Here is a 24,525-nt window from a genome sequence, read left to right on the forward strand (position 1 = left end):
ACACGAATTTTTCGTTGGTCCCGGCCAAGGCCCATTGGCCTGCAATGTAATAGAGTACAATTGTTGCGAACCGATTTTCACCCAACGACGTTTGATACGAACGTACGCTACCGCCGAGGTACGAAGAGGTGCTGTCCGCACTGTCGCGGAAGACGTGCCAAGAACGTGCGAGCGCGGGAACGCAAGCGTGGGCATGTGCGCCGCACCACCAAATCGTCAGAATCACGGTGTAAGAAAAACACTTTTCTTATGGTGAAAATAAACCTACAGAGATGCGTCACGGCCTCCGACATTGTGTGCGCGAATCTTTGAGGCTCTTACGTGCCTCCGTGTGCCTTCGCGCTTGGATTACAGAGGACATTAGCGCCATCTTTTTTTTTCGAATGCGTCGACGCGGGCTGCTGTCGTTGTACTGCGTTTACACGTGCCTGCCTGCTTCGTGCATCACACATCCTATGAAAGGTGGACGAGGACCGAAAGAAGGCGGGGACCGATGAAGTCAGGCCTCACAACGTCAACATGCGTGACCGTTGAGGTCGCACTTGTGCGGGCATGGCCGTAAATCTCCCAGAAAACATCCCCGACACCTCTGCGATAACAAAATCACAACACAGGACCGTGGTCCTGCAATTTTGTGGCCTTGGTCCATCGCGTCAACGCACTTCCTTCCTTACTTTTTCTGCAGTACTCCGGTGTCATGCAAAAAAGCATACTAAAATGTAGAAGGGGCTACTGCTGTCGCGGATCACAACGCACCTGGTTCTATAATTAAGTACGTGCGTACGGGCCGTATATATGCGAGAGCTGGTATGATTCTCGACATCTATAAACTTAACTGACAATCATTTAGGCTTCTTCCTGACGTTTCTGCGGCCCTGAAAAACAATACATTAAAATGTAGGCCAGCTTTCTTTTGTTGCATGCTAATTTTCCATGCTTTCTGGTGATACGAATTTCGGATGATACGAATATTTTTAGTGGTCCCGTGAGATTCGCATCAGCGAGGTTTCACTGTATGCACACCTGCACAGCTGCACACTTTGTAGATGCTGTAGCTAATGATGATGATGATCAATTATGCCCGAGCACTCTGTAATGAGTGGGCCTATAAAGCACCCACTCGTGCAATTCACATGATTTGACACTTGGTGCGATTGTACACTTCTACCACACAATAATACATGTGTTAACACAACTCCTCGCACTACACCACACCTGTATAGGGTCCTTTTCCAAAGCAGTTTCAAGCACTGGCATGGCTCTCAGGTAGAACACCTGACTACCACGTTGAATGCCTAGGTTCAATTCCAGCTCAAACACCTGATTTTATTCTTTGGACCCATCTCAATTTTTCGCTCACAACCAATGCCACCACCGACACCGAAATTTCTGCGACATGAGCCCTTTAAGGCTATCACATTAATACGATATGCATTTACACTGTCAAGAATCAAAGTTCTGACAAAAGACTAGCACTGCCCACGCTTTTTCAACTTGCAGGAAGAGTGTTGCAGGAACACTGCCGATCCTAATGGGAATGCCTGAGCCCGTGCTCCTGGACAGAAGCAGCTCAAGTTTTGTACTTGAAAACAAAAGTAAAATTCCACAATGTACAGCACACAAGCACTAGCCAAAATGTTAGTTAAAAAAAAAGGCTTTCTCTGGTCAGGCAGTCAGCTTGAAACATCCTAGAATAGAGAATAGGAAAACTATGGTCTGGCATTATGAACATGAAAGAGCGTGGAAAATGTTATCATTAGTAACACCTGCTGGTAGCCATACATCAGATGAAGCAAATAACCAACACGATGCAAAGTTGCAAAGGGTATGACCACCTTCACCACGAAAGTGTGCATCAGAAGTCAAGCTCACTGACTTTTATACAATAAATCCCATATAATTCAAAAATGAAGATAATTAAACAGGTTCAATACAGTCACTGATGATTTTGCGAACACCCAGCCTTCCATATGGGCCTGAATATTCGGACTCTGCCATGGCACTGCCACATGCGCCATAGAAACAATGTGTAAGAACAAGCAAAATTTTGGGCGCTAGTAACTTAGCCGCCATTATGTGTTTATACACCCTCAAACACCAACTGCACACATAACACATGCCAGTTCAGAGCTTCCGTATCTGGCATAGCCTCGATAGCAGGCACCATTTGCTGAACCTTTCCGTGAGTCTTCACGCTGTCATTTCTCCTGGCAATTAGCTATGCTGTTCATATCGGCTATCGTACACATTGTTCATTCCGACTTTTATAATTCCCCATGCGTTAAGGTGGCGATTCTACGGTCGCCATCTTGCGAGTAGTTCTTTCCTGAGACACCAGACGACGCCACTCAGTCATGTTTAGAAAAAGGAAGCAAAATGTGCTCTTCACCATCGTAGCATGCGGTGGCGAAGGGCCTGCACCTGTTGCAGCTAATCCCTTCTTTTTAGGGGTGCAGCTGCTGCCATAACCTCCTTTGGGATGTTGCAAATGTGCCTGACGCCCCCCTACCCCTCCCGTTCCCCAAGAAAAAAAGATGCACAGCCCAGAGAGCCTTTGTACTCCCTCCCGTTCAACTGTCTAGAAAAGAGGTGCCCCCTCTCTCTCGTGGAAAGGTAGAACTATTTACAATAAAGCGGTTTAAAAAAAAAAGAAAAGACCGTTGTTTGTTCAGAGACTTGACAGTGTTGGCTTGCGTGGAACAGCCCGGACCATACGCACATGCATAGTAATTAGAGACGTCCCCGCTGTCACCAGTTTTGATTCGATTGTAAAAGTAGTGCGCGCATGTGCCGCTTGACCTCATACATATGTCCCTACTTTCAGAAGCTCCCCAGAAAGCCGTCGTTGAAAGGGTCCATAGGAGGGACACGCTTAAGCGCGTCTATGTGTTCTGTGAACGTCTCATTTTCTAGCTGTTTATGGCCGCCGATAATGAGACGGTACATAAGAATTACGTCGAGCCCTTTGGTCAGTAAGGGGTGCTTATAAAATATCACATGATTTACATGAGCAAACAGATTATTGCTAAATTTAGTTCTTGTAGAGGTTATTAGTTCATATAGCGTAAATTTTGCACGTGTTGTCTAACTATACCGTGACTTTATCGCATTAGAGTGTCATGACACCCAGTCGTTCCCTCCTCGCGCGTTCTTTTGTGCTCTCCCTGCTTTCTTCTGTTCACCAGCTGCGCCAAGGGGGAACACAAAGGATTGGAGAAGGCACCGAAACTAATCTGATGTCACCATTTCTTGCTCCGCGCGTTCAAGCTAGAGTTCACCCTCCGTCTCAATCAATTTGTTCACAAAGATGGCGGCCACGGTGACGTCAATACAAGCCATGTATTTGGCACTGTCCAAGCTTTATTTCTGCTACCTCTCTGCTAGATAGGTTGCCGTGCACTGCAACAACCAAATGGTAGTCGCACACGAGTGATTTTCGAGGGTACAATGATCATTCGAAAATAAAATGATGAAAGCAGATGTACAATACATATTTTGACGACAAGATAACCTACCGAAAATCATGCGTTTCAAAACTTGCGTCGGGACACGTGACATTTGATTTTTTGCGCGCGGCTGGGAGCTCCAGAGCTCGCACAGCCATCTGCACTTTTCGCTGCAGTCAGGGCAATAAGACTCGCTTTAACTGACAGCTTGCGAAATAGTTACAGAGCATGCGCGAGCAAGTTTGTTTTCCGCAGGAAAGCCTCTACCAGAAGGGCAGACAAACAATTTTTTCCCATTCACTACTAATCCCTGTCTTTTTTTCCCCCTTTCTCTCAGTGCAAGAGGGAACGTACAATAAGGCGTGACATTCTTGCAGTATGTTTTCAAAAGCCTTGGTACTGAGCCCACGCTGGAATGTGGAGGGGTGAACACGCTTAGACTTAGACGGAGAAAAGCAGTCAGGGACCGAAGAGTTTTCTAGGAAAATTTTCTTGCTGGAAAGCCAACTTGAAGGTGTTTGCAAAGTGTACGCCAGGGGGCTCTCACTATTTTGCAAAGTTTCAATTGTTTTGCTGCTAATCCTATTGCTCAACCGGCGTCACGTGAAATAGTCAAACACACATACACTGCCAAGCACTCGCCACCTCACCGCGTGGTTTCCGGAAAGCAGGTTTCTAAGTACTGTCATACGAGCCTTAAAAATATGAGGAGGCAAGGTCAAGTTCTTTGTATACTTCAAAAACGCTTCTACAGTCACCTGAGTACAAAGGCGAGCAACCAAGCAATTTCTGGAATCCTAGGCACAATAGCCTAACCTGCTAGCTATGCATTCATAATGTACAGTACAACACGCATTATTCCCTTCTTCCTTTCTCTCTATCCATCTCTCTCTCTCTCTCTTTCTTTCAGCAGCCCCATGGGATTGTGCATTGAAGAAGTGGCGATGAAGACGTCTGGAGAAATAACCCATCCGTGTTTTGACGGCTTAGTAATGTTTAGAGGCGCCACTTTTGACGAACGTCGGAACTGACGTGAAACAACTTGATATTTTTTTTTCAGAGATGGCGCCACCACCAAAAAATGTTTGAGAGATATATTATTTCTTGCAAATCTTTTGTTTGAAGCACTGCTTCGTAAAGTTAGTGAGTACTGGTAATTACAAGACACTGCATGGTCCTGCTAATGTGCAACACTTGTTGTGAATTAGCCTGTAAAAGGAAAAAAAAGTAAATTTGCATGAACCCGACAAGCAGAAAAATGAGCTAAATTCACTGCTGTCCTACAAATTTTCTAATTGACTTACGACAATTTTCTCTTCATAGAAACCTAGAGAAAGGCTTGATGCTTGAATATTGAAGATTTAAGAGTTTAAGCTTGGATAGTTTTGTCCCTTCGTCGGTAATGCCTGACCAAGTAGAGCCGTAAATTGCCGTTTTGAAGTAGTAATTCATGAACTACATAAAGTACAATGTAGCCTGAAAACCCATTATATATTGTTGTTCTACACAGACCAGAAAAAAAGTTATTTACTCATAAACCTTCATTGTTTTGCCCATTTTTATTGGAGCCTGCATCAATTTCTAATTGCTTTACTGGCAATATCTCTTCATAGAAACCTTGAATAACGCTTCATTAAAAGGCTCGGCAAATTTTATTTCGTTATGTTGAACAGTTTTGCCGCACTGGCAGTACAACGGAGGCTTGTACAGCAAAAACACTGTTTCTTGCTCAAACTGTTTTCATTGCCGTGAAATAACGCTCGAGAGACTAGGCAACAATACTAGCTGTCATTAGAAAGCGGAGAACGTAAATTTTCTAACGCAATACAACTCATATTCGTCCATTGAGCAGAGCAATCAATCAATCAATCAATCAATCAATCAATCAATAAATTTATTTCCTTTCAATAGGAGGAGTACAGGACTAAAAGCTCGAGAGCTTGACGAGGTCCCGACCCCTTTACAAGTTGGCAATGCAGCAGGATGGCGGACAATCATGAATGCAAAATACAGAATACACTTTACAAGTTTAACATGGCGTCAAGTAATACAAAAATTATTATACAAATCACTGAAAATAGAGAGAATAGTTTATATGTATAGTCATGAAGTGGCATGAACATGAAAAGCAACAATAATAAGAATGGCCAAAATTCCGAGATATATATTATTCCGAAAAATGAATACGATGGGCGAAGCGTTTAATGTGACAGTTTTGATTAGACGAAGGATCAAAATCTTCGTGCTTTAAGAAGTTTAGTAGGGACGGCAGCCTGTAGCACAATGATTGTTCATCATAAACAGTTCTAGGGGTGGGTACAGTCCACATTTCTTTGTGCCTGGTCAGTCGAACACTCGGGTTTACGTTTAGCTTAGCAAGATTAATTATGGTATTGGTACCATGCTTAATAAACTCCTTATAACACAACATCAGCCTGTAATTATACAAAGAGAATACTGGAAGAATTTCATATTTTGGAAAAAGAAGTTTTGTAGATGACAGATAGTGTACAGCAGCAATATGTCGTATGGCTCTTTTCTGTAGTAAATACAACTTGCGCAAATTTGTCACTCCGGTAGTACACCACACTATGCTACAATACTGTAACAAAGATGATACCAGCGCATTGTATATCGTAACTTTCACCTTAGTAGGAAGAATACATCGCATACGTGCAAGGACACCAATGGCAGATGACATCTTTGAGTGCAGGCTATCAATATGTACATTCCATGTTAAGTGCTTTGAAAAATATACTCCAAGGGTACTAACGGAATCTACCATATCTAACTGCTGAGAGCCCAGAAATAAATTCATCTTATTTGTCGAGATTTTTCCTTTAGGCATATATAAAATTACTTGCGTTTTTGAAGGGTTTATTTTTAATAAATTCGCAGAGGCCCAGGAGTCTATGTCAGACAGCGTTTTATTAGCCATTACCTCTATCTCTGTTTCCAAGCTCCCTGTAATAAAAACTGTCGTATCATCTGCGTACGATACAAATGTTGCGTTGTCTGTGCAGTGTACAATGTCATTTATGTAAGTCAAAAATAAAAGTGGCCCTAAAATACTCCCTTGTGGCACACCAACAACGACCGGCTTCCTTGGAGATATTTCATTGTTGGCATCTACGAATTGTGTCCTGTTTGAAAGATAAGATTTTAGAAGCGCATGCGCTGTTCCACGCACACCATAGTTTTCTAGTTTGCTGAGTAGGATGGAATGATCAATTAAGTCAAATGCCTTGGAAAAATCGACGTATATGCCTAATGCCATTTGTTTACGACTAAATGCGTCTATAATTATTTCTTTTTAGTCAAGAGGGCTGTTTCGGTAGAGCGATGCTTCCTGAACCCATGTTGAAAATCTTGAAACAAGTTGTGGCGATTAAAAAATGATACCAATCTGATATGCATTAATTTTTCAATACCTTTCGAAAACACTGGAATTATTGAAATAGGTCGATAGTTGTTTATGGTCCCTTTATCACCGTGCTTGTAAACTGAAACGACGCGTGAAGTCTGCATTTGTTTTGGAAATACACCTGTAGATAATATTAGATTATAAATGTGGGTAAGAACAGGGCATATAATATCAAGCACATACTTTATGGGGCGAATCTGGATACCATCGGCGTCCAAAGCCCGGCTATTACCAATATCGCTAAAGCATGAAAAGACTTCTAGTGGGGTAGTTGGGACAAGAAATAGAGTGTTACTGAACGCGTTTACACGCAGGAACTGAGCATAGCTGTTAAGGCCAGCATCACCTTGTAATTGAGGTTTCAGTGAAAATATATCATTAAATGCACTCGGTATAGCATTTCCGGAAAGCTTTTGTCCGTTATGGCTCAAAACATCTGGAATAACAGAACGTGAAGTAGGCTTTAACAAAGCATTCAATTTGCGCCAGACTACGTCACTTCTCTGGTTGCCTGGGTCACTAAACATTTCCACAAAATAAGCATCTTTTGCAGCCCTAAGCTGATTCGTTAGACTATTTCGATATTTCTTGAATTCACTTAGTAGGGCTGGATCTCTAGATTTCACAAATTGAGCATACAGGGCATGTTTGCGTTTAACCATGCCAAGAGGTTCAGGTGTTAGCCAAGGTTTTCGTGCTTTGGATGCCCGTGTCATTTTTTTCTTTGGGAAGTGTTTATGGCAAAAAATGTTTTGAAAGTGCTCATAAAAGCAGTGTACGCAGAGTCACTATCTTCCGCTTGGTAAACGCCATGCCAAGCCTCTTGGGCAATGGCTTGGCGAAACGCGTCAAGATTTGAAGAAGTGATAGACTGAATAAAAACTGGTTTTTTAGTTTTACTAGCCATACAGTGGATTCGATTTACTAGTAATAGTAATACAGTGGAACTTCGATTATACGTCCCCCGGTCCTGCGACGACCCGCGTTTTACGACGAATTGGCTTGGTCCCGGCAAAACCCCCATAGAAATAATGTATTAAAAACCTCAATTGTACGACGCAATTTTACGCCGGCCCCGCCTCGTACGACGCTTCGCTGGACTGTCCGAGAAAAAAAAAAGACCTACGATGACGCGGGCTGGCACGCAAACACACTGCGGCCGGGCGAAGAAAGTCGGGAAACCGAGGAACCGAGTTCGTATTCGTGCTGCCACCACAGGGCCTCTTCAATTTTTCGACACGCGGTCGGCCATAGCTAGCCAGAGCCAACGTTGGCCGGAGCCAGCCGGAGCGCATTCGTTTTGTCGCATTGCACTGCGCACTTCCGTTGTCGCCTTCTTTTTTTCTCTCTCTTCTTTTGGGTGGTTTTGTAGTGACCGTTGTGAGCAGATAACATGGCAGATAATTTCGAGCTCGCTTTCTAGTATGCGATGACTTTCACTAGATTTCGTGTCGTTATACCGGACGTGTTGAACGGCGATTGTTGAGCCAATGTTTGCGACAGCCGCGGGAACCGGAACTCGCCGCTGTCTAGCTACCAGAGGGCTGGGGCGTTTTAGCCGCTCGCGATTGGTCGAAGCTTGCAAATCGAATAGGCCTACTGCCGTGCCATTCCTTCACGTGTTTGCCTCATCGGTTGGTTGTGCTGCGCCGCAGCTGCTGTGTCCACGTGCAAAATTTTCTGTGTTCGGACATTGGTGTGCGAGGAAGCTTTCGAATTCTTGGTTGCGAGTGCTGCGTCTCGCAATGTCGCGGAACCGAAAACCGCTGACACTCGGAGAAAAGCTTCGCGTAATCGAGGAGGCAGAGAAGCGGAACGGAGCAACGAAGGCCAGCATTGCCCGCGACCTGAACATTCCCGAGTCGTCGCTGAAAACGATCCTCGCGAAGAAGGACAGCATCCTACTAAATGCGGCAAAGTTCGGCCTGAACAGGAAGGCCGCGAAAGATGGCAAATATGCTGCCATGGAGAAGGCCCTCGTTGAGTGGTTGCGTCAGGCCCGCAGTTCAGGAATCGCCGTGGATGGCGCAATTTTGAAGGAGAAGGCTGAGACAGTTGCATTGCGCTGCGGCATTGACGACTTTAAAGCCTCCAATGGCTGGTTGGATCGCTTTAAAAAACGCAGTGGAGTTGTGTACAGCCGCTGCTGTGGAGAGAGCGCGTCAGTCAGCTCCGACACTGTAGAAAAGTGGACTGCGTTGCTGCCGGAATTGATACGGGAATACAAGCCGTCCGACGTGTTCAACGCGGACGAAACTGGATTATTTTATAATATGCAGCCAGAACAGACATTGGCATTCAAAGGAGAGAGCTGTCACGGGGGTAAGCGAAGCAAAGAGCGTCTTACCGTATTGCTTTGCGCTAATGAAGACGGCTCTGAAAAGCTTCCTGCCCTCGTGATCGGCAAGTTTGAGAAGCCGCGATGCTTCAAGAATTTGAAAAGGCTGCCGTGCCAGTACACGTTCAACCGGAAAGCCTGGATGACGGCTGCTATGTTTTCTACATATCTGCAGCAGCTGGACTCCAAACTGGGGACTAAGAACAGAAAGATTCTTCTTCTGCTTGACAATGCGCCATGCCATCCATCAGATATGTCGCATTTGAGAAATGTGAAAGTTGTATTTCTGCCCCCCAATTGCACTAGCCAGCTGCAGCCACTTGACGCTGGCGTCATCAAGTGCATGAAACAGAAATATCGGAAGTTTCTGGTGCAGCGTCGGCTGGCGGGCATGGAACGCAAGCAGTTGGATAAGAAGCTTTCTGTGTTTGATGCACTACATTGCTAGTGCATGGGACGCAGTCACGCCAGAAACTATCGCCAACTCCTTCAGGCACTGCGGCTTTAATAGAAGTGGTGCTTGTTCTACCAGTGAAGCTGCACTGCCTGTTGACGATGAACCAGAGTTCGGCAGCCTGGAGCTGCCTGGATCTTTCGCGGACTATGTTGGTGCCGACGACGACGTTGCAGTGTGCAGTGAAGTGTCGCTGGATGACATTATCGAAACTGTGCGTCCCGACACTGCGGGAACTTCCGACGAGGAAGAGATGGACGACGCTGCAGAGGCTAGCGTGTCCGTTCCGACTTACGCAGACGTGTTGTGCTACGTCGACCACATTCGGCGGTTTGCTTGCGCACGCGACGAGATCGGCGACTTGCTGCCAGATGTTGCAGCTATCGAAAGAAGGCTGATGCGTCGTGGCTGGGCAAACTCTCAGAAGAAAATCACAGATTTTTTTAAAAGGTGAGAAATAAAGGTTCGTTCACACCTCCGATAAAATGCGTGGTTGTCATTTTTTCAATTTAATCTACGTTCCTCGGAGCAGCGTAGGTTTGTGCCGCGGACTTTCTTAGGCATTATGTGCCCGCTGTTGTGGGGCAAAAATGACCGTCACTGCCTATATTCTCGGTTTTTCGATTATACGACGCCCGGATTATACGACGATTTTGCGCGGTCCCCTGAAAGTCGTATAATCGAAGTTCCACTGTAGTAAGCACAGTGCACCAGTAAACAATGACTAAAATGCGGAGCTGGTGCCGCCGGAGTGGGGCTGCCACCTTAAGGGGGGACGTGGCTTTCGAAAACCAACTTTCTTATAACTTAACAGATGTTGATGAAAATTGGTACAAATATTCAGCATGTCTCCCTGCTGCTTCTAAAAAAGTTTCAAAGTGATATCTTCAGAACTTTTTATTCAATTAAATTTTTACTTCTTGCATTTTCTTGCACTTTGCGCAATGCCTGGAGAGTTTAAAAAAAGGACTAGAAGGCTAGGTGAATATTTGTTGCATAGCTAAATGCACGCTGAGTGTCATGACATTCTTGCTTTATTTTTTTTGCAACACAATCTTCTTGCATTGCGATTCTTTTTGACACCTTCAAATCGGGCACACTCTTGGGATGAACGAGTAGTCACTTCGTAAAATTACAAAGCGTCAAAGTGAGAAAGAAAGAATGTCACGACATGCATTGTAGTCTAAGAAACATGACAAAAGAAACGGAGTCAAAATAGGCCAAACGGTTAGGAAGAAAATGGCTGCGGAAACTTGGCAGGCAGGCAAAAAGGCACTTTTGAGAAAACGGCTCTCGAAGTTTCACCTTGCGTCCAGTGATCTGGAGTGCACCAGGATCATAGTTTCTGGTGTTCTTAGTGATGTGAGGTCTCTTGAGCATTTGGTGCTTGCTTTGGTGCACTTTTGATGCCTTTTTTTCCCGTGTGGCATCCTTCTCTGCAGCTCATTGAATGGAGTGCTTTCCAGGCTTCGGGCCAAGTGATGCACAAAGCTCTCTATAAGCATGGAGAGTGCCAGTATTATACTTGCAGACTGCCTCATTGACAGCTGTTTCGGCGGCAATCAGTGAAGCGTTTAGCTCTTCTGGTAGAATTGACCAAACTACCGAATAAAGACTCTCGGCCGCATTTTGACTTTTTTTTTTTTTTTGGCAACAGCCGAGCAACTGAGGGTGGTCAGGTTTTAGTAGACTGGCAGCAATGCAGTGCTGCCAATTTATACGTGTGCGGTGGTGCTTCAGCTTCTGCAGCACGGTACTTGCACCAGCTCAGGGACCCAAGTGGGCAGAATTCATGGCGTGGCTCCTCATCTCTCGAGGTGACATGATGGAACGTTGCCATTATGGCCTTTTGCATGTCATCAATGTCAACGTTGTCACGGATAGCCATACCATAACCAGTCAGTCTTCTAAATTAATCAGGTCTTGAGTCAGGCCGGCCCATCCTCCAAGTGGTTTATCTTTTTTGCTTCTTGATACAGGTGTTGGCAGAGCTGTACCCATCCTCTTTTTGACATGATTTATACAGTCTTCTTTAGCCAATGGAATAAATCCGTATGTTCTTTCTTCAGAAAGAGTCAGGGAAGTATCACTGTCTCCATCAAACATTGGATGTGTGTCGGAGAACATTCTTTCCAGTGAGCTTCTGAATAAAATTAAGGTGGGGGTCGTGGCATTCAGTACCAACTTTCTTATTCCTTCGTAGGTTTTCATGAAAATTGGCACACTTATTGCAAACATTTCTGGGATGAAATATATGAGCAGTTTATTCAGTAACGCGAGTTGGTCAGATATAAATTCAACTCCCTGCTTCACACACGCCACGCTCATTTGCAAACCTCGCCTGTGATGCGTTTCGTCATCCACTCGGTCGCGGAAACGGTAATTTGCGAGGCTTTCGTTATTTTAGAAGATTCACCAGAGCTAGCGGCGATACCAAGCACGAATCCAAGCGTGCCTAAATTGCATCACCAGCGCTTTTTTTCATGCCGATGTACTCGGCCGCGGGGTCCGGGAAGTCGCGCACTATATATGCTGGCTGGCGGCATTCGGCGACAATACGCAGTGCTCAGCCGCGGCGACGAAAAATCGGCGCGCGTAACGTACTTGGTCTCTCATTTTGCGGCGCCGACGCGCGAAATTGCTAGCCGCTGCTCGGAGCGGTCAATGCGCGACGAGCTTGACCGGGAATCCGCTGCCGATGCGTAAAGTGCCCATCCGCACTTTCGAGTAGCCAGCGGACGATGCGATTTGTTGCTTGCGACGAAGCACAGTGCGGCTTGTCCGCTAGCGCGATGTCCGTGCCCGCAAAGTTCGGATTCGTCTCGTAAACCAGCGCCGTAAGCGGAGTTAGGCCTAGCCACGACTCCGAGCAGCAAGCTCGGTCGCGGTGTGCGTGGCCGCGGTGCTCGATGTTTCAAAGCACGTCATGTTCGATCGCGAGTACAAAGAGTAGTCCCGCGAAGTTCTTCGTCACGGAGGACGAAGTGCTGACAAGCTGAACTACCCGAGACGCGCATCTGCGATGTTCGCGACGAGCGCGGCACGCTACCGTCTATCGTACACTGATGACGGCGCTTCCGCTTGCAGCTGTCAAACTACAGGGTAATCATATTCTAAACTATCGTCGACCCGTGTACACAGAACGAGAGCGGACGCGTCACTAAGTAGCGTGATTTTCGACAGTCGTAACATCACGTAACATCGCGACGCGTAAGCAGCAGACGACTGTCCTCTCGAAGCGAGCATCGGACCAATGGCGAGGCGTTCTGGAGCAACATGGCGGACGCGGCCAATCGGAGGCCTCGAAACGACCTTCAGAGATTTGCTTTTTGTGCGCTTGTTTTTAAAGGGAGGCGCCAGCTGAGGCGGGGAATTTGAAAAGGAAGAAATGCCCTTTACGGCGAGCTCAAAATGGCGGCGCCCGGTTGTACCGTTGCGGAGCAAGAAATTTTTGAAAAGCACTGTTTTTTTGCGATCTCCACAATAATTTTCGACACCTCAGCCCGCGCAACTAATTTTTTAAAGCACTTCTAGGTGGTTTTCAGTGAAGATATTTTGGAATCAGATAGAAAAAGGGCTACAGAAACCGAAAATGTGATTTTCAAAAAATCGATTTTTTTTGCGATTTTGCGCGATACGAAAGCCGCGTCCCCCCTTAATGCAACAGCTGAGGGTTGTACGAAATGGAAGAAAGAACAGAAACGTTTTTACAAGTAGACCATTCTAATTTCAGAGACCCTTCCCCCTAAGTGAGCTGGCAGTCAACCGAAAGTAATGGGTGGTAAAGCGGAGCAGTGGGAGAACCCCAGGTGCCACACACATATTTACCAAAATAGAAGATGAAACTTATGATTGGCACAGATGGCTCTCATAGGTACTATTGGCTGTGATTACCAGTAGACAGCACAACAGCACAAAATGAGTTTACTCTCTGGAGACCAGGGATATGACTAGACCTCATTCACTGGAGCATTAGCCATTGGATAGCAAATATTAAAATTAAGGCAATTCTTTAAAATAAATCAGGTACTTCTAATTTAAAGTTCATCACATGTAAAGGTATTATACGAAAAGGAATTTAAAAAGTAGCCAGAAAGAATACCAATTCCTCTATAAAAGTTCCGTACGACGTCTAGCTTTAAAAGAGTAGCAGATGAATGACATTTTGGCTTCTGTACGAGAGCCTTGTGCACAATCTAAACAATAATCGACTGTGCAACCGTCGATTGGATTCCCAGAACTAATTAAGGCTAAGGGGCTGCGGCTTTGATGAGTGAGACACTATGGCTTTGATGAGTGACACACTACACCTTCATCAATACTGGTATACAAACTACCAATATGTGTTACAGTAGTATACTAACATATGGTACTAACACTTCCCTAGCAACTAGGAGATATACACCAAATGACACTTACCACAAAAACTAGAAGTCCAAGAATGCAGACACCAACAATCACTAGGAAGGGCAGCAGATAGCTGAATATGCTCTGGAAACTCTCTGGGTAAAGCTTCACCTCATAGCTGCAAGAATAACAAATACAAAGCAAATTATTCATATATAATTAACAATGCATTGCACTAAGATAAGCTAAAAATTAGACGAATAACGATGAAGAAATAAACCGTGTATCATAGGCCAAACTGCAATATGTTTTAATTCCTTTGGCAAAATTGACCATAAAGTTAGCGGAGTCAAACCCGCACATATCAAACACACAACAAAATGAGATTTAGTTGTGTATACTGTATACACATTGAAGAGACAGGGCGTGCAAACACGGACACAAGAGAAAAGTCAAGACACTACAAATGCCGATTTCTCTGTTGTGTCCGTGTTTGCATGCCCTGTCTTTTTAACATGAATACTACTTACCAACTAGCTCAGCTCTCTCTTATTCTATATTGCATAACTTGATATAAAACTTTTAAAGAAATTACCGTATTTTCGGTGCGAATTTCACTGCACAAGTTGTCTTCACGGCAATCCTACCACCCTCTTGCCCAGCAGTAATCAATGTTTCAGGCACAGAAAGTTTTTTTTTTTTTTTGCAATGAAAACAACTGCAGGAAACTTACTCATCCTTGTAAGTATATCGCTTGAGCCGAATCCCAGTTTCTTCACTCACAATAACAGCATAAATATTAAGGTCGTCAGTGTCCTTCAGGCCATTTCCTAATAAAAACAACAGAAAACAAGAACAAATGTCAGGCTCACCGCTACTGTCGCCAGAAAACCTTATCGAATACATGATGCGGCGACTAACAAAGCAACCACAATAAAACTTGTTACTTCAGAACATACAGCGCACAGAATTTCTGGTGAAAATTGTTATGGGGTAATCTGAATGTGACACCTCTGCCTATAATGAATTCACTGGCTAGGGCTTTAGTGTTCAGGATTCCCTTCATAGCCAGTGCTTGTGCACATATCTGACAACTCTTATCTGTTTGTACCAGGTTTCAATGCGGATAATAGCAACATCGTATATCTCCACCGGCTATTTCCCTTACAACAACTTGGCTAACACCCCTAGATCAACATGTCAGTTGCTCCAATGTCTGACTGCATGCAACTCCTTTCCATTCCCTTCTGCTTCTGTCGAACAAAGTACACCGTAGGCCGTCGCAGCAGACAAGAAAGAGGGGCCACATGCAATAATCTCGAAGACCAAGTGTACACTCTTGCTTGTCTGTCATGTAGTGGAACTTGCCCAGTGCTCCCGGCAGCCAAACAAAAACAGTGAAGGCCCCGCAGCTCTCCAATACAGTTTGAAAATGCGCCATGGAATATATAGTACACTGGGCTCAGCTAAATCCCTCACTACATGGCTACAGCTTGTCGAGAAACTGAGATCGAACTCACGTGCTCCAAGTTTAATTTCAGTTCTGGCTCACAATCCTCAACATAAATATATTTTGGCACATTCAAACACAAACAGCAATCTGTGATTCCGGAGAGTTCGAATACACGCTGGCTGTATAAAAAAGTTAATGCAGCGAAATGACACATGGTACAGGTGCTGATGGACCAGATAAGAATGTGTAGTTAGATAGCAGTACCTCTGACGGGGTAGTACTTGGGCTCCGGTGTAATGTGGGTCTCAAAAGGGCCACTGTTGTGCGCTTTACGGTCATAAATCACAGCCACATCATATCCTGCCTCTTGGGCAAAACGTGCCTGGAAAAAAAAGTGCGCAAAGGTAAGGTACTAAGTTTTCAAAATTAATATCAAAGTTATAAAAGCGCTCTCTGAAAAGCAGTTTTACCCACCAATGACAGATGATACACTAGAGAACACAGTAAAACTCAAAAATAAAGGAGCGAGTATACTTGCTTTATTCATGTTTGAAGTGTAATTTTTCATAATTATTTATAGCATTACTTGAGCTTCAAATTATTATTTATTTCTTTACATTACCCTCAGGGCACATAAAGGCGTTACAGAGGGGGTGGGTAATATAAAAAAATGCAGTAAAAACAGAACACAATTATACAACAAATTAATTAGAATACATGTTCAAACAATACTCGGTTATTAGAGGCTTAAGATATGATCGGTTAGTGCAGTCTTGAAGGATGACAAGTCCTCAATGGAGGCGATGGAGGTGGGAAGGTGGTTCCACTCGGCACTGGTCTTTGCTAATATTATGCTAATAACAAACCTGCAACTCGCATTTTTTTAAGCGAAGTAATATTTAGACATATCCACGACTCTCAACCCCATTATTAGCGATTTTTCTGTACCATCACCAAGCAGTAATTTAAACGTGCTTTGTTACTTCAACAACTTTGCGGCAGGGCCACTTGCCGCACAGACACAATTTATTAGAACAGCCAATATTTTGGACTCCACCTGCACGAGATCATGCTATTTTAGCTGCTAAGGTGAGATGTGCAGTGTTTTCGTTTAGCTTGATATAATGCTAGTGCCTCTGAGCACAAAATGTAGTGATGCACATTACCAACTGCACCCCAGCCATGCGACTAGGCAAGTTTAAGGGATGAAAAATTCGTCAACACAGGGTGGTGCTAAAACCGACGCTTCGACAAGCGGACTTGTCTTCCTCAAGGCTGCAACCAGTTCAGTTGCAGCTTTGAAGAAGACAAGTCCGCTTGTCAAAACGTTGGCTCCAGTGACACCTCGTGTGGACAAATTTTTCATCCCTGCAAGCTTCCATCTTCCTCCGAACTTCTGCCTCTTTTGGATAGCCAAGTCAAAGCCACATTTTTGCTTTTGTCACATTTGTCCAATGTATATGTTTCTCGTGTATCAATGGCAGTCCGTGCTATCAATGAACATTTGTCGCTTACTATCATGACGCATGATACGAACTTTACCACCAATGTCTGTGCTGATGATAGCGTCACAATGTGCGGACAATAGTGGCAATGAAGCAAATGAAGTGCCAGACAATGACTGTGGCAAAGAAACTTGCAATCACTACGCTATCAATGAGAGTGCAGTCAATCTTGTTCATTCTTGCAGGAGATTGAAATTTGGCATGCATAGTTATTTTGTTTTTGTTGACCTGCTACAACATGACAGTGCAAAGGTCGCATGTAGGTTTGGTGCAGCAATGCACTTGGAGGCTTTTCTTGGCCACTTGTGCAATGAACACACCTATGTTCTGACGAATCTGTGTATATAAGTGTATACAGTAAAGGCTCGTTAATTCGACACGCGTTAATTCGGACATGTTCTCTGGTAACGGCCAGCATATGCATTGTTTAATGGCATCAAACTCTGGTTAATTCGGTCATATGATATGAGGCCTCAACCCGATTTATTCGGACGGTCCTCAGAGCACACTGAGCACAAAGCACCGCAAATGTGCAACGTGAAGGAGCGGAAACGGCATTTGCGGACAACCGAAACGGGCGCGGGCTTTCAGAAAGGCAAGGTCATTATCCACAACCACATAGTTGGAGCATAATAAGGTATGATTTTCACAGGGCGAGCAGGGAACGCGGTGCAACAGCCATGCAAGCGTTGGAGAGCTATTTTTCGATATGGATGGATGCTATGAGCGAGGCTTGGTCAAAAGCCACCGCCTCGTGGTGTGTTAAAGCATTGACAAAATTACACTTCTATTGGAAACGCGCCTAATGGGACAGTCGTAGCAACAGCGCATTTTTTTTTTTTTCGAGCCAGGTGGCACACGTCCCCGCAGGGGACGTTCATAGCATCCATCCATCCATCCAAGAGCACTGTGAGAGAAAAGTGTGAAAGATAAAAGGCATGTTCATGTAGCCTCCGTTATCTGTTTGGCGGTAGCTCAGTGGGCTAAACGCCCGCCAGCCATCATCACGGAACGAGAGGTCACGGGTTCAACTCCTACAACGGAACTTATTCTTAGTTTTTTTTCTTGGCCATCTGGTGGCACTCATTTTGCTTACGTATTTCCGTGACGGAAATACGTCGTGAAAGTCTTGGTGGACCCTGGCATAAAACACTTTCGTGTCAGAAAAAAAAAAATTGACAAGCCCACGCGCCTTGTCCACAAGCCAACTTCCTCCGACCCCACTCCCCCCTCGTGCTCCATGCTCTGGTCACAATTCCTAGTATGCTTCTGTTTCATTTTTTATGGCTGGGGAGTTATTCTCGATGTGTTCCCCTAGTGAATGGTCCATTTCGGCTGCTGCTGATAGGCTGGAGTTCGGCAAGCAGCGCACTGCTTGATTCCGGTTCTTCTTCCGCAACCCCATTTTGACGTCACAAAGCTTTCACAAGTCTTGACACAGATGAGAGGGACGGAATGCGCTTCAACGCGACGAGCGCAGCCCCCAGCTTTTGGGCGCACATCTCAGGGGCCGTGCATAAACTCTGATCGCGTGAGCCATTGATTTAGGTTTAATGCGGCGGCCCGTCTAACACACCTGTGAAGGTCGGTACGCATTCCCTGCATCATTCTCAAACATCTGGGACACATTCATGTGCAAGTTCAGACTTGACAAGTTCCTGTTGCTGTACATTTCATTCACATTCTTCTTATGTAGTACAATGCGAATGTGCTGGCGGGTTCGGTGCGTCGATGTGGTCAAGAGCAACGTGCCATCACGGCACACCGCTTTTTCAAAAAACTGAATGCGCTCTGCCGAAATGGACTGCGTACATCTCCTTCAGAAATAGCTCCCCGGAAGTTGTATCTTTCTCTCCTCCAGAAATCTCACGAGTACTATTGCCTGACGCTGCGGCGTCCTTCAGCCAAAGCAACTCGCTGGATAGCATATTCGTGGAGTCTTGGACTCAGTACGCTGTGCATAGATAAATAATATAGACAAGTAATGTACATCAATGCGTCAGTACACTTCTTTCCTTTCATTTTTACTCAAACGAATCGACAGATAAATATAGAAGTAAAGGCAATGAAAAACTTAACAGCTGAGCTGGTTGGTCAGTATTCATGTTAAAAATACACAACGTGGAAACACGGACACAAGCGAAAAATCAAGAGAGTGAACAGTCATCGCTCACATAGACCACCACGCGCACTTGATTGATAGGTATCGCCTCTTGCCTGGGAATGCGCAGATAAGTATTTGTGTCTACCTTCTTTTCCGGCACTGTACAATTTTTCAGTTAGCGGATTTTGTGGTGTGTTGACTACTTTCTTGTGTCCGTGTTTGCACACCCTGTCTTTTTAGAGAGCCCCAAAACAGCCTCTGAAAATACAGAGCGCGTTATTCTCTCTTGGCATTTCTTGTCTTTTTGGTGCACTTCGTGACAACAGAACGGTGATTAGCGTGACATCATTAGGGCACATACTCTCGATTGGTCCATATACGAAAAATATCAGTTGTGAAGTGTCTGCCACCCTGTTTTGCCATGCAGTCGCCTAACTGTTCTTCCTTGTCTCGCATGACTAATGTGCGCAATCAACTAATTTCGATCCATTTTGGGCGTTTCGGACTGCGCAAGTGGAGATAACAGGGTGTAGCCGACAAGCGCGAAATCCTGATAGGCTCAACACTTAGTGCTGACATGGTATGCGTCATTTATGAAGAAATATGTGGCGCGGAGATACAATATAAAAGGCGAGAACGAAACCAACGGAAAAAGCATCGGATTATTTGATTCTTCCAATGGATGAACTCTTTACAGTGGAGGCGATGCAGCTCCCCAAAAAGAAAGACGAGCCCGCTTCCACAGTTTTTGTATAATTTTTATCGCAATAAAAATTATATTGACACTAAGGACAGGTCTTCACCATCGCCGTCATGTTCCGCATAAAGTCCAAATCAATAACATCCCTTCGCGCATCGTATGTTGTACCCGCGAGTAAAAGCTCGCGAGCGCTGGTGAGGAACATGGCTGAAGCAGAGATGAAACAAGCTGGCCATCTATGTCACACGGAGAATGCATTCAATAACATCACCCCGCGTGTGAGCCCTGCCGTCAAGTGCCCCTCAACCAGAAGGGAAATGCCCGCCAGTGTTTTGCTGGGCGAAGGAGCATGAAGGGACGCCGGGGTGGGGGGCTGCGTGGCTCGAGCAGCAACAGTGAACTTTGACTATAAGGGCGCGGTCGTGAGCGCTTGCGCGCGCGCTATCTCGGCAGATGACAGCAAACGGGTCGTATACCCTCTACGCACTGTGATCTCACCGCTTCCTGCTGTGACAGCTGATACAACAAACTCCACGAAAACCACTTCTCTCCCGTGAGCGGCTGTATTCAGGTACACCAGCGCTTTGTAGAGTTACGCGAGATCGGACCAAGAAGAGTTAGCTGCTAGCCTTAGTTCGTATGACATTACGACATTTTGCTATCGCAACCACTGCTTCGCCTGTTCGGCGAAACAGACGGATTTTTTCCGAAATTCAAAGGACGAATTTCTGTCCCCACCAACTCTTGAATATAACCCCCCCTCTGCGCCCACCGCTGGCGATCCCAAGAACCCCGCGCCGTTCACGCACCACCACCGGAGGTGCAAACACCGGCGTGCCGCTGCCAGCTATTTTGGGACCGGCGCACAGGTCTACTTTCTGGTGAATCCATTAGTATTCATGGCTTCCAGTTATGAAAACATTTAGACAGTCCCCATCAAGCCCATATTATCAGCCAATAAAAATACTAGAGCACAAGTATATTAGCCTTTGACAAACAAATGTTATGGCTTCTGCATTTGCAAAACCCTTATCTATGTACACCTGTGAATAAAAGTGTACGGACCATTGCCGTCCGCATACCTTTGCTATCTGCGCCGTCTAGTGGCGAGCCGTCTGCTGTTGAGAGCATTTCTCTGATCAATTCCGTCAGAGTAATGATATCGCCAGTTATTCCGTCAAAGCAATGCTCACGACAGCAGACTGCTCACAACCAGACAGCATAGAAAGCGATTTCGACTTGCACTTCCGTGGTCCATATACTTTTGCTCACGGGTGTACATCAGTGCAACAGGCTAGTCACTCTTCTGAAACGAGGAAGCAGGGTCATTCACAGATAAGCAGCCAATTAGTGACACTCGTTAAGCACACAAGCAGAATTATATGACAACCAAAAGCAATGTAAAGACAAGGATGAAGGTCAACGAACAATGTTGTATTACTTGCCTCTGTGCTCATCTTTCAACGTCTGGCTTAAAAAATTTGCAGTGGCTTAGCTCGGCTATGCCAGGATATACGTAGCATTAGCAAAGGTTCAGTTTTATTCTTAGCTTTCCAGATTCTCTAGGAATATTAGCCTTCTTCTGTTCATTCTTCGTACGCTCAACCGCTAATTGCCAGGCAACTACTTTGGGATCCGAAGAGATAAGCTTCTCGGCTCTTCTGCGCTGTTGAGCAGCATTTGCGCTCTCCTCCATGGCGTTACCCACCTGCAATTGCCAGTCAGAGGCGCTATCAAGTGGCTCCAGCGCAGTGTCAGACGCCGACTGCACAGCAAAGGCGAATAGCTGCGCGCGCGCCGGCGCCAGTGTGTCTGCCATGGCTACGTCACTCCTCTCGAATGCGCAGACCAGCAGCGGCGAGTCGCGCGCGGCGGTGGCGGAGTCTGCGCACGCGCTGGTGGCGGAGTCTGCACGCGCGCCGGCACCAGCGTGTCTGCCGTGGCTACGACGCCACTCCTCCCGAACGCGCAGACCAGCAGCGGCGGTGGCGGAGAGCGCATGAGATGCCGGCTCCGGTGAGCCAGCTGTGTGACATCACTGATCCTCGCGCATGCGCAGCACGGCTCATGAGGATCCACGCAAAATTGGCTCCAGCTAGGCAAGTGTAGCTAACGCTACAAAAATAATCTCTCGTGTTCTTTTCATAGAGCACCACAAAAAACAGCAATTCTTCGAGCATAACTATGTCACACTCACTTTGTCCGACAGCCCACACTCGAACCTGGCGATCAGGACAAACCAGGCAAAACTGTCATTGGATGGAAATGGTGGAGGGGCAATCGGTTGACATGCTGCTAAAGGTGACGCAATGGTTAGCAAGCCCTGCAAGTGAAAGTGCAAGAAAAATTTTTTTTCTCAGTCAATGCACTGCAAAACCAAAAGAACTGCTATAAAATAAAGCAAAAAAAAACAACGCTGAATGCCCTCTGTCGAAAGGGCAGGGTGTACTTAAAGGGACACCAAAGGCAAATGTTAAGCCGACGTTAATTTTTGAAATAGCGTTCCAGAAAGCTTGCAGTGCTTGTTTCGTGCCAAGGAAACGCTTGTTTTGAATAAAAATCATGTTTTAGTGGTCCGCACAGCGTTTGTGCACTTTAAATTGCACGCCTGAAAAGGCCTCCCGACGTGTCATTTGCCTTGTCCAACGTTGCCCGCCTTTACTGCCTGCAGCCGACACTGTGGTTTCTGCTCAGAAGGGTACATTACACAACATCACAAGGACACAGCATTTTGTCGAACTTTCCGTTAGAGTGACTTTCATGAGCGCACAAGGCACACGAAGCAGTACGCGATAACGAGACTACCACTCAGATGCGACCGCGCAAGCGGAGCGCAGCCCTGCGACAACGGAACTTTTCCACAACCCGCGCCATTCTCCAATGTTACATCATGTTCTTTTTTCCCTGAATCAAACAGAAATGCACAAGCAGCATTTTATTACATCTTGGAAAGCTCGGAATGATCATTTTTTTATCATAAGTAGCTTGAGTACTAGTGATAATTTCTACTCGGGACTCTTGACGTCACTGGGCTCGTTCCAAGAACGCTGACGCATAAAGTGTCCTACATTGACCCTAATTTCTCTATTGCTAGAGCACTGCTATTGATAATATTGACGTTTTAGACGTTCTCAAACACTGACCTTTCACTGTGACAAATTTTTATTTGCCTTTAGTGTCCCTTTAATGACACTTGCACTTGGAGGACAGAGCACCCAGACTTAAGCATCAAACTTCTATATCTAATACTATATTGATACACGGCACAAGCAGCATTCATGACCAAGAATGTCTGACTGATTAGGCAAGATAGTGAGACAAAGGTTGCCCCAGGTGATAATGACTGAAAGGAAATAACACAAGTGCTAGTGGCGATGTGTTTGACTGCGTCACATGCTCCTGTAACGTATTGTATGGAGGTCAGATTGACCTAGTCGTCCTACGTGCCTGCAGGAGACTGATGTAATGGCTCAAATGTGTATCAATGTATGACAGGCACCCTGAAGGTTTTTTCCCACACTGAATACTTGTAAAGTGCCATATCCAAATTTCATGTGTGTTTAGGATGGTATGTTTATACAAATATATACGTATAGCTATACATTTATCATATACGCAGAGAGCATTACCCCTGTCCTCATGCAATGTTTAATAACTTGTGGATGTGCTAACGCTAACTTATCGAAGATATGCAGAAAAAGAAATACAGAAAGCTCACACTAGTAGACTAATGGGAATAATTTCCTTCACTATGAACGTTCACAGAGCAGGCTATGAAAGCAGGGCAACTTTCGCTTTACATCTTTACAGAGCTGGCTTGCTCCCTGCCCGCCCTGCCTTTCAGTTTCAGTCTTTAAAGGGCCCCTAAACCCCCTCCGACATTTTCCCAAACATTTCAAGTAAACAAGCGCATCGCGTGCAGAATGCCGTCGCGATCAACGATGCCACACGCCGCAGCGCTACAGGTCGCGGGCGCGCCACAATTTCGAAAAAACAATAGCTTCTCCTTTCCGGTCCCCGCCATTCCCGCCACTGACATGTGTGACATCACCAGTGAAACTATGACGTTATCAGCTTCGATGCTTGCGATTGGCCGAACGACAACCGACGACTTCCGGTTACTCTGCAAACAGCTATTCGTGCGCACCTTGCTGTTCTTGGTCGTGTTGCCGCTTGCGAATCGACATCTGCGGCCCGTAAGGGCCCGCTCACGCTAGCGGCAAGCCTGCTGCAACGGCGCGGTGTCGCAGAATGTCGGCCGTCGCCGCACGCGCGACAGCAGTCCAACTTGCACGGCAAACTACGCCGGCAAGCCTCCGAAAAACATGGCCGCAGTGCCAAAAGCGGTTGTCGTCCACCTCAAGTCTATCAAGTGGCCGCCGTGTGCTCTGTAGCGTGTAAGCTCCGAACTGATGCTTCCATTTGCTTTAGATTCATGTCCTTAAGCTTCGACAGCAAAGTATTCGTACCGATTCAGCCCCGTTTTGGAGAGCCATACTAAAATAATCAATGCTGTAGGCTTAGCGAGTCGAGAAGGGCGCTTCCGAATGCTCGGAGGACATAGATTACGCGTTTGTTAGTTGTTTCTAATCCTCCATAGCTGGCGCCACTTGACCTGGCGCCAGCTTGGGGACATTTTATTTGGTTTTACGTGACGCTTTCTTTAATGCCGGACAGACTAAAACGCAACCGCCAAGTCGCTAGCGTAATTACACATCCACGCCTTGCGGTTTGATGAGCTCCGTGAACTCATC

General features: G+C 45.7%; 2 protein-coding genes across 15 annotated transcripts in view; one reads left to right on the forward strand and one right to left on the reverse strand.

Moving 5' to 3' along the window:
- The window catches only part of LOC119385888 (E3 ubiquitin-protein ligase RNF13), a 58,830-nt gene that overhangs the window by 29,114 nt on the left and 5,191 nt on the right, over positions 1–24,525 (reverse strand). For 2 of the 11 annotated variants that reach the window (XM_049413443.1, XM_049413439.1), the window contains exons 4-7: positions 21,969–22,094; positions 15,727–15,844; positions 14,743–14,839; positions 14,082–14,187 (exon numbers count right to left, since the gene is read on the reverse strand). The exons of 5 other annotated variants lie outside the window; for them this stretch is intronic. In XM_049413443.1, coding sequence (XP_049269400.1) covers positions 14,082–14,187; positions 14,743–14,839; positions 15,727–15,844; positions 21,969–22,094 — 447 coding nt within the window. The remainder of the gene's footprint in view (positions 1–14,081; positions 14,188–14,742; positions 14,840–15,726; positions 15,845–21,968; positions 22,095–24,525) is intronic. 4 more of the 11 variants (XM_049413442.1, XM_049413440.1, XM_049413438.1 and 1 more) reach the window with 3 other exon arrangements.
- The window catches only part of LOC119387228 (PHD finger protein 20), a 70,458-nt gene that overhangs the window by 9,741 nt on the left and 36,192 nt on the right, over positions 1–24,525 (forward strand). The window lies entirely within an intron of this gene.

Source organism: Rhipicephalus sanguineus, chromosome 3 (assembly GCF_013339695.2).
Source record: "Rhipicephalus sanguineus isolate Rsan-2018 chromosome 3, BIME_Rsan_1.4, whole genome shotgun sequence".
NCBI lineage: Eukaryota > Metazoa > Arthropoda > Arachnida > Ixodida > Ixodidae > Rhipicephalus > Rhipicephalus sanguineus.